The sequence below is a fragment of the Diabrotica undecimpunctata genome, chromosome 9 (assembly GCF_040954645.1).
Source record: "Diabrotica undecimpunctata isolate CICGRU chromosome 9, icDiaUnde3, whole genome shotgun sequence".
Lineage (NCBI taxonomy): Eukaryota > Metazoa > Arthropoda > Insecta > Coleoptera > Chrysomelidae > Diabrotica > Diabrotica undecimpunctata.
This window is the reverse complement of record NC_092811.1, coordinates 70,278,021-70,289,166: the sequence shown is the minus strand read 5'-3', so window position 1 is coordinate 70,289,166 and position 11,146 is coordinate 70,278,021. Positions and strand designations below refer to the sequence as shown.

The 11,146-nt window shown below is 36.0% G+C and overlaps 1 protein-coding gene across 1 annotated transcript; it reads right to left on the bottom strand.

The window, feature by feature from the left end:
* Positions 1-4,580: 4,580 nt before the first annotated feature.
* On the bottom strand, positions 4,581-7,947 carry LOC140451106 (uncharacterized). Its single transcript, XM_072544834.1, has 3 exons — positions 7,898-7,947; positions 6,709-7,855; positions 4,581-6,176 (listed from the first exon to the last, which is right to left on the bottom strand). Exons 1-3 carry the CDS (start codon positions 7,945-7,947, stop codon positions 4,581-4,583), a joined length of 2,793 nt encoding a protein of 930 aa, XP_072400935.1.
* Positions 7,948-11,146: the final 3,199 nt, after the last annotated feature.

Below are 11,146 nucleotides of genomic sequence, written 5' to 3'. Positions count from 1 at the left end.
GTCCATTCCTAATATAACATCCTCTTCGATGTCAGCAACTATAACAGTATATAACAAACTTTTCTGCTCCAATTCCCAATTGTACCTGGATTTCTCCATGAATGTTGGCGTTTTCACCTGTAGCGGTCCGAAGTCACAACCTCGTTGGTAACAGTTTCTTACGGCTGTTTATAACTGTTGGGCGTATAATGGTTCTGGTCGCTCCAGTATCCACCAACAACGTATGCATTTATTTCTCCATCTACATATACACTATCTTCACGACATTTCAAAGAGGCTATTAGTATAAGAGGGTCTTTGGAAAAGTTCCAGGTCGAAGCTGCTCCCCTAAAGCCGACTCGTTCTGGTTTTCCTGATGGTGAGTTTATTGATTTTATGGTCTTCGTTTTCTTGCATGTAATAATTTTCATCATATTAACGAGCTGGTCAAGTTTATCTTCATCTCCTTCCTCTTTTACAGTCCTAACTTTACTATATCCGCCAGAGGCCTGTGTAGCTGACTCGTATTCGAGGGCGGCGGATAAGACATCAACCAGCGTCCTGTGACGAGCTAATCGCAGTGTTCTCTGCATTTCATGATCACGAAGACCATCAATAAACGTTTGAACGGCCAACTTTTCCATCATGTCTTCGGGAGCTGTTGGATAAGCATATCGTACTAATCTGGCAATATCTACCTCATATTCTTGAAGAGCCTCATCTTTCTTCTGTCTACGATTTTTAAGCTGCGACTGATATACATGCTCCAAATGTTCGTGGCCATATCGCATATTTAACCTCTTCTTCAGTTGTTCAAAATCATCGGTCTCCTCTACGGCTATGGTCTGAAGCACATCTAAGGCATCTCCTCGAAGAGCGATAGTCAGGTTTACAGCATTTTCTTTTTCAGACCATCCATTCGCTCTTGCGGCTGATTCGAACTGTTTCATGTAGTTGTTCCATGACGATTTTCCGTCGAAAGTTGGGACTTTCACATGGACAGAACCTCCACTTCCTTCAAATTTCGGCCGTATTTCCAACTTACATTTCGTGTCGTCTTCTTTTGTCTCTACTGTAATTGGATTGTTTCCTCTCTCTGCCGTCCCTGTTTCCTCCAGCTTCTTTTCCATCTCTTTCCATATCTTTTCTTCGAAGGCCAACATATCGGCAGCAACTTGGTTTTTTAACGAAGATATTCTATCGTCCAGGGCAGACATCTCAGAAGTGACTTTAGAGATTTCCGAAGAGATGTTAGCAGAGACTTTGCTTTCCAGCGAAGAAATCTCGTTAGAAACTTTGTCTTCCAACGAAGCGATGTCGCCGGAAACTTTGGCTACATCACCAGAAACTTTGGCTACATCAGAAGAAACTTTCGAAATATCGTCAGAAACTTTGTTCTCCAATGATGCGATGTCACCAGAAACTTTGTTCTCCAATGATGCGATGTCACCAGAAACTTTGGCTACATCAGAAGATACCTTCGAAATATCGTCAGAAACTTTGTTCTCTAATTTCGAAATCGACGAGATGACAGCATCTTCAAATATATAAGTCTCTGGATCTAGTCCTTCTTCTAGCAAAGCGTTCTTTAGTCGTTGGACTAACTCAGCCTTTTTTCCGGTAGAAGCTAATTCTCTGTCTTCGAGATGTCTTCTTAAATTAGTCACTGTCAGCTCATAAATCGTCGTCATTTTCACAATATACAAATATTCACTTGTATTATTATTATAAGTCTAATTTATGTTCGATCCCACTTCTTACACCATTGAAATGATATTTATTTATGTCTTTATTTAATTTATAATGTCTTTATTAAAAGGTTCTTATTTTAATTTATTAAAAAGCACGATAATTTATATAAGTTTATTAACCCCTAAAAATTACATAATTTATGTCAGGCGAACGTAACAATTAAAATCGCGGCCGCGGGTCTTCAGATATTAACTGACTCCTTCAACGAAAAATCCATTATTATATATGAAAACACAACTGGCCTAGAATTTAGGAGAATCCCTCTGATTTAGACTAGAAGGTCAATCCAGGTCATCGTTTCGACCTTTTCTTTCAGGTAAATTTTCTGCCAGCCGCTAGAATTATCTGGTACAATCTACAACATAACAGAATTAGTCATAATATATTTACGGTTATTTTAGGCCATGATATTTATTCTAACAATATATATTGCCCTCTAGGGTGTGGCAAGATGACATTTTGACTCTTTTTTGTTTTACATTTACAGTTTTAAAATGGAGTTCTGTTTTTGTTTTTCACTTGATAAATATTTTAAAAAAATGTTCTGTTTGTATTATGGCGCTCTTTAATTCATGATACCTTTTACATTTTTCAAAATAAATCGATTTTACCTTCGAGTATGTCGACTTGCCCACCCTTCCCCTAGAGTAAACAGAAGCATTATCAAATCTCAAAGAAAATAGCGCTGGCTGACCTATACAAAAATCTAATAGTATTAAAACAAGTTCCGAGACATACGGACCGATATCTTTAACATGCGCCATGTGTAAGTTACTAGAAAAAATTCTTAATAATAGACTAATGCCTGGTTGCACCAACAGATCTGAAGGTGCAGCTTAGCCCAGCTCCGCTTATAGCTAGGGCCGCCTTAACTCTCATTTACGTTGCACCATAATTTTCGATTCTTATCTAAGCACGTCTTAACTAAGATGAAATTTAAGATGCAATTCACGTAGCAACTGTTATGTATGGTTTTCATGTACGGATATACTTGGCAACGTTGCACTTGGCAAACGGAACCCCAAGTGACAGCGGTGACATGACAACCACACATGACAATAGACTTAGGTTATGGACTACATGTGAACTGAAATAATGTTAATTTATACAATACTTATAAAGCTTAATAAATTAATAAAACCTATCGTAAGTAGCTTTATGTTATGTCCAACAGTCCTAAAGAGGTATGTATACATACGTATACATGGTGGCAGCGGAAAAGTGACGATAGGTTAAGTTGTGTTAAAAGCCGGTGCATGTGAAAAAACCTATAAAAATATATGTAAGTAAAGGAGCTATACTGTGCTCGAATCAAGATGACAGATACTTGAAAAGGCTTAGAACCGTTTAATTTCCAAGGAAATAATATTTCACACGAGTGGAAATTTTGGAAGCAAAAGTTCCAGTTATTTTTAACAGCCTCCGGCAAAAGTGAAAACCAGACCACATAAAAATCGCTATTCTCCTAAATTAGCTGGGAGATGAAGGGCTAAAGATATTCAATACCTTCGAGTATGAAAATGTTGGAGATGATCAGAAGTACAATGTTGTTTTGTGTAAGTTTGATACATACTGCAGCCCTCTTAAGAATTTAATTTATGAACATTTTAAATTCTTTAAAAGAGATCAATTACAAAATGAAAGTATCGATCAGTTTGTAACTGCCTTGAAACAATTAGCATCAACATGTGAGTTTAAAGAAAAGGATACTTTAATTTTGGACAGGATTGTTTTGGGTACACATGATCTACGAATTCAAGAAAAATTATTACACTGTGCTGATTTAAAACTAGCACAAGCTATAGACATCTGTAGGGCTATGGAAAATAGTGCTGTTACTCAACGTGAAATATTAAAAGAAAGTGAAAGTGTTAGTGTTGTGAAGAAAAGAACTGAAGAAAACAGACCTGGATCTACAGGACAGTCAAGGTATGGTTCAAAGTATGAGAAGGAGCAGTCTACAAGCCACAAAGTTACTGACAAAAATACAGGTAACCATTATATTCAGTGTTATAAATGTGGACTTCGGCATATTAGGGGTAAGTGTCCTGCATTTTTCAGATATTGTTCTTTGTGTAACAAAAAAGGACACTACCGTAAATTTTGTCCTGATAATAACAACAAAGTCCATGAAATCAATGATAACGATAGTAGTTGTAGCAATTCTGACACTGATTTAACTGATGAACAGGTGCTAGTGTGGACTGTTAATGAAATTAATCCGAACTCTTCAGAATGGTTCCAAAAAATCATTATTAATGGTAGAGTATTTTAAAAGTTGATACTGGAAGTGAAGTCAATATATTGAACAGTAGTGATTTTAAAAATTTAAATATTGATTATAAAATGCTTTAAAATACTAATAGTTCATTATCTAGCTATACTGGACATGTTATTAATGTTGTTGGTAAAATTTATATACCTTGCTCTTTCATGAACATATTTAAAGATTGTCTGTTGTATATTTTAGATAATGATAAACAAAAATCTCTATTAGGCCTAAAGGCAGTGATGGATACCCTCGAATTAGAAGTGGACTGTATGTTTGCTTTGCTTGAAGTATGGTGGTTTTACACCCATTGATTAGATGAATAATGAGCCAGAAACTAGAAAAACTACATGTTGACTTTAGAACGTATATTTCTAGACTGTTGCCGGACGGCGCGAGCAAGCTGCGTCGACGGTTAAACCTACAGGGTGGACCTTGCCCAAAATATAAACATAATTATATTCATTTAAAAGAATGAAACTTGAACATGCCCCCCGCCTTGAAAGGGCTAAACTTTCAAACATATATGAATAACATTAGGCGTACATAAATCAAATAAAACAGTTATATAACACGATAATCAGTCACTGATATCACTCTCACTGCATATAGGAAGAGGGCAGATATTGGACACTGCCCTACGAATGATTCCTTGACCAGTTTCGGAACCAGGATGAAGCTGATAGATCCGACCAAGTAACCATCTTCTCGGAGGAAGATTCCTATCCTTTATGAGAACCATCGTGCTCGTGGTTATGTTGTCGGAGGTCCTTCTCCATTTTTGATGCTGCTGCAACTCTGAGATGAATTCAAATGACCAACGCTGCCAAAAGCGTTGTTGAAGCATTTGAAGTCTTTCGTGATGCAGTAGTCCGTACATCCTTTCGTTCGTGACATCCTTCTCAGGAAGATGGCGAAGAGATCGCCCGATTAAAAAGTGAGCAGGTGTCAAGGGATTTAGGTCGGATGGGTCATTAGGGAGAGGGGAAATAAGCCTTGATTTTAATATTCCCTCTATCTGTACTAATACCGTTTGAAAATCTTCGTAAACCAACAAAGAATTGGACAATACTCTTTTCATATGAAACTTAACCGATTTGACCCCGGCTTCCCAAATTCCGCCAAAGTGAGGGGAATAACCCGGTATAAATTTCCAGGAAATATGCTGATTAACACATTCATCTAGAATATTACTTTCGTTATTTTTTAAGAATTCGCCTACAGTGACCAGCTCATTTCTAGCACCGACAAAATTGGTTCCATTATCCGAATGTATCTGAGAAGGCAAGCCCCGTCTTGACACGAAGCGCCGAAGAGCATTAATAAAGGTAGACGTTGACACATCTGAAACCAACTCTAAGTGCAATGTCTTTGTGCTAAGGCATATAAATAGGCAGACGTAACCCTTGTAACCTTTGAACCCCCGTCCTCTCCTATCCTTGAGTGGAAAGGGCCCGGCATAATCGACACCAGTATAGCAAAAGGGAAAGGAGGGCTGAACTCGATGTGATGGAAGATTAGCCATCAATGGATTATTAGAGGTGGGACGTGCCTTGAAACATGTTATACAATTGCGAAAAATAGCCTTAGCTGTGTTTTTGCCATGAATTGGCCAATATTTCTCACGCATGAGACACAAGAGATGCTGAGGACCTGCGTGCATGGAAGCAATGTGAAGATCCGTAAATATTAATTTTGTAACATGATGACTGGATGGTAGGACTATGGGATGTTTCTTATCTTTATCAAAAGAAGAATTTTTTAGTCTTCCTCCAACACGAAGAAGACCACTATCAAGAAATGGACATAAAGAAAGCAAGTTACTCTTGGACGGTAGAGATTTACCTGAACGTAATACATGAATTTCTTGAGCAAATGCTTGACCTTGAACTAACTTAATTATGCATAACTCTGCATTTTCAATTTCCTTAAGAGATAGAGAGCCAACTAACCTTTGATCATTTAATTTTTGGCTATTATATATGAAACGCAAGCAGTATGCCACACAACGTGACAATCGTTTGAAACTGGAGAAACGGTAGAACGGAAATTCAATTTCTGGTATAGTAATCAAAGACAATAAATTATTCTTTAATTCAGGAAGCTCCTTGCATAATTGAGAGGGTTGATTACGCCAGACAATATCTTCTGAACCAAGAAATTCAGGACCATTCCACTACAGATTTGAAGCCTGAATCAAAGAAGGGTCAACACCTCTAGTAAGAAGATCTGCAGGGTTTTCCTTGGAACCTACATGAGACCATGTACCAGAACTTATATTTGATGTAATCTCCGAGACACGATTCGCAACAAAGGTTTTAAGAAGATTGGGAGGAGTTTTGATCCAACCAAGTACTATTGTGGAATCTGACCATAGAAAAAGGTTTGTCAACTTAAGTGCAAGCGATTGAATTACCTTATTAGAGAGTCTTGATAAAATTAGAGCTCCCATGAGCTCTAGTCTTGGAAGCGTGATTTTCTTGAGCGGAGCAACCTTACTCTTTGCACAAAGAAGTTGAACTGTAACCTTATCTGAAGAATCTATACTACGAGTATAAATGCATGCTCCATATGCCTGTTCAGAGGCATCTGAAAACCCATGTAACTCGAGGAGAATATACTTGCTACAGATAACGTGACGAGGTATTTTGAGGATTTAGCAAAGACAGTTGATCCTTGAATATTAACCATTTTCTGTGAATGCTTACAGGAACCGATTGATCCCATTCCAAGTGCTCAGACCAAATTTCTTGAATTATGATCTTGGCCTTAATGCTACAAGGAGCCAATAGACCTAACGGGTCAAATATCTGAGCTATATTTGAGAGAATTGTACGTTTGCTTGCTGAATTAGATACAGGAGTATTTACATGATAACTTAAAACATCTTCATCAATGTGCCATGGAATACCTAACGCTTTAGTGCTATCCCCTATGCGAAGAAAATTAGACTCTACTGGAGATGCATTAAGCCCTTGAATGATAGATGAACAGTTTGAAACCCATTTTCTTAAAGAAAAATAACCACGTTGAAGAATATCACTTATTTCCGCACTTGCGATAGCAAGATCGGTGGCCGAGTCTGACCCAGTTAACAAATCGTCGACGTAGAAATCATCGCGAATTATTTGAGCTGCCTTAGGATTTGTGCCAGAAGACTCCAAGGAGAGTTGGAGTAGACATCTGGTAGCAAGAAAGGAAGCGGAAGCCGTACCATACGTGATTGTGTTCAGCTGATAAGGGCTCAACTCTTCTTCAGGACTGAATCTCCAGAGAATTTGCTGCAAGCTACGCTGCTCAGGATTAACTAGAACCTGGCGATACATTTTGGCTATGTCAGCCGAAACTACATAAGTATGCTGACGAAAGCGCAATAGAATAGAAAGAAGATCGCTTTGAATAATTGGACCTACCATTTGAAGATTATTGAATGATACCCCAGAACTAGAAGGAGAACTACCATTGAAAACTACCCGAAGCTTGGTAGTAGAACTTTCTTCCTTCATGACTGGATGATCAGGCAAGAAATAAGAAACTTTATCTGAAGAACTGGGAGAACATTTCGACATATGTCCCATATCAATGTATTCCTGCATGAATTCGAAATATTGTTGTTGCAACAAAGGATTAGAATTGAATCTTCGCTCAATATGGTAGAATTGTTTAGCAGCGATTTGTCTCGACTCACCCAGACTATTAGGCGACTCCTTAAGAGGAATTGACACAATGAATCTGCCGTCGTTGTCTCGGTTGAACGTTGAAATGAAATTATCTTCGCAACCTTGCTCTTCCTTTGAATGTATGACCTTGGTATTATCGCATTCCTCCAATTCCCAGAACGGATAGAGTTTGACACTTATGGCAACTGTTATGTATGGTTTTCATGTACGGATATACTTGGCAACGTTGCACTTGGCAAACGGAACCTCAAGTGACAGCGGTGACATGACAACCATACATGAAAATAGACTTAGGTTATGGACTACATGTGAACTGAAATAATGTTAATTTATACAATACTTATAAAGCTTAATAAATTCATAAAACCTATCGTAAGTAGCTTTATGTTATGTCCAACAGTCCTAAAGAGGTATACATTACAGCAACCATGTAACTTGCCAATTGTAAATTATTAAGTGCCGTTTTTAGGTTTATTTTGTCCCGCGGAATTTTCGTTTCAGTATCTACAAACTTTCAATTTAATTTAACTTTAAAAATGGACAAAAAGAGAATTAATTATACTCCGGACGAAAAAAATTTACTTGTTCACCTAGTACAGGTAAACAAACATATAATCGAAAATAAAACCACTAATGCTGTGAGCAATAGGGAAAAGGATGAAGCTTGGAATCATATCACAATGCAAATTAACGAAAAGGTAAGTTCTAATATATGATTTGATATGTAATAAGTGTGTTTACTAAACAACTTATTTAATATATTTGCCATTTATTGTAAACTCATTTGACCTAACGGAATTGTCAATAAAAATAAAAGTCGATTCTAAAAGAAGGTAGCCTTGAGAAAATTTTATGTTAAATTTGCATCATATATTAATTGTAATAAGAAATAATAGTGAACTCGATAATTGTATTGTAATGTATTTTTAGCTAAGAAATGTTCACCGAAATGAATCTTCCTTAAGGAAGCAGTGGTCAAATATTAAGCAGGACCTAAGAAAGAAGGCTGCAGAATCACGACGGCAGTTATATAAGACGGGAGGGGGAGATCCAGCTCCAGAGACAAAAGATATGGACGAGACAATTATTTTAGAAGTGGTGAATACTAAAACAATATCTGGTCTCGACAATGAGAACGACTGTGACGTTTTGTCTCAATGTATGTACAAGTTTATTATCAATAATAAAAGTAATTATGAAATCATGTTAAAAATAGTATAATAAAGTATTGTAAAAAAATTACAGCATCTACAATCACCCACAATACAACCAAAACCATAATATAAGTGATGTGGAAGAACACGTGGTAGAAGAACGCAATGTAGAAGACAGCAATATTCAGAAGAGAAGGGCAAACCGGCAGTGGGTTCAAAAAAGGAGGCCAGTAAAAAGGAATTCTGCTGTAGAAGACGCTAAAGTTGAAGTTTTAAAAATGCAGGCAGAAATGCTGAGAGAAGAAATGTTGAATAAGCGAAATATTTCAACTAGAATATGAACATAAAGAAAAAATGTTTAAGTTAGAAAGACAACTCGCAGAACAGAAATTAAAACAGACTTAAGATTTTTTTATATTCATATGTTAATTTAAATAAGTATATTTTTTGAATGCTGTGTCATACGTTAATAACAAAATGTCATTAAGTATACATTACAGTAATTGACCATTTAGTTTTCTTGTACCTTTTTCTGGAAAAGATCACCACCTATCTCAATCAACCAATAGCATAATCTATAATATATCATCGTCATCATCATCACTGGCTCGACAACCCTTTTTGGCTCTTGGTCTGTTCCAGGATTCTTCTCCATTCTGATCTGTTTCGTGCTTTTTTTCTCCAGTTTTTTATTTTTAAGGTTGTTATATCATTTTCTATTTGTTCTAAGTATCTCAGTTTCGGTCTTCCTCTTGTTCTTTTTCCTACTGGCATCTATTTGAATATTTTGTTTGGTATTTCACCTTCTTTCATTCTTTCTACATGTCCTATCCAACGCAGTCGTCCTATTTTAATGAATGTTATAATATCCGGATCCTGGTATATTTTGTATAGTTCAGAGTTGTATCGTCTTCGCCATATTCCGTTTTCTTTTGTGTCCTTATATATGTGTCGCAAGATTTTTCTTTCGAAGGTGGCTAACAACGTTTCCTCTCTTTTAGTGAGTGTCCACTAGATGCGAGATTGCATAGATGTGAGGATAATGTTGTAAAAACACAATGGTATAGAAAACCCATATGTAGCAATAGATTCATAAGCTACCATTCTTACCATCCTCCTAGGATGAAAACTAATTTAGTCCTAGCGATGAAAGAACGTGTCAAAAGGTTATCACATCCCGATTATGTCCAACATGATCTCAACCTCTTACGTAATATTTTTATTGAAAATTCATATCCTCCAAGACTGATTAATAAATTAATTGTTACTGTTCTTAGTTTTTTTTAATTTTGTTAATAGAAATAACATTCTTACTGTCACAATCAGTGCCCTCAGCACAAAATAATTCTGCTTCAACAAGTGTGTATTTTTATGCCCTTTCATATATTCCGAAGCTAACCGTTGAACTCACTAAGATTTTCAAAGAATTTAAGAATATCAAAAAAGCTAACAAGAACATCAAAACCATACGTCAGCTGTATAGTAAAATAAAACAATCCCTAACTACTTTAGAGACTACAGATGTTGTTTATTGCATTCAATGTACTGAATGTCCATCCACATACATTGGTGAAACTGGAAGGAATCTGTCTAGTCGTATCATTTCTCATAAGAGTGACTGTAGATTAAACAAACCTACTTGTGCCTTGGCAGAGCATACTATCGATCTAGACCATAAGATAGATTTCAACAATGTAAAAATATTAGCCAGAGAGAAAAATAAATTTAAGAGAACTTTCTTAGAGATGGTACATATCAGCAAGAGTGATAATAACAACCTGAATAAAAGATCTGATATCCAGAATCTTAGCAAAATTTACAATTTTATATTGACTTGTGACTGAGCTATTTTGCATCTCAGAGTTTTCTTTTCTCTTTTTTAAAATTTCTTTATTAATTGAATTTTTTTGATCAAACTTCAGTTATTAATTCAGTTTTGTTTTGTTTGGTTGTTTTTTCTAAACCTATTTACTAAATACTATTTTCTTTTTATTGTTTATGTTATAAATAATATTTGTAATTTCCCGCTCAATTTCAAGTTGGTAATACAGTTGGTAGTACTCAAAATTCATAAACAGTATTTTGTTAGACATTAGTTTGAAAGTTGTTTTTTGTATTTTCTTCAAACTATTTAAACAATAATTGTCCTCCCACTTTCTCTTTCTGCTCGTGAAATTGTGACTGAAATCAAGTTTGCAACGACGGCTGTTTTAACATGTCGTCTTTCATTTTGTTTTTTAACTTTTTAACGTATGTATTAGTTTTCAAAGTGTCTTTTTAAACAGTAACATTTTTAAGGTTAGTTGCAATTT

Excerpts from the sequence above, each read along its gene's own strand:
- LOC140451106 (XM_072544834.1), bottom strand. The coding sequence starts at position 7,947 with ATGTCACCGCTGTCACTTGAGGTTCCGTTTGCCAAGTGCAACGTTGCC. Across the intron at positions 7,856-7,897 it reads GCCAAGTGCAACGTTGCCAA|TGTCAAACTCTATCCGTTCT; the intron begins GTATATCCGTAC and ends AGTTGCCATAAG. Across the intron at positions 6,177-6,708 it reads AATGGGATCAATCGGTTCCT|TGGAATGGTCCTGAATTTCT; the intron begins GTAAGCATTCAC and ends TCAAATCTGTAG.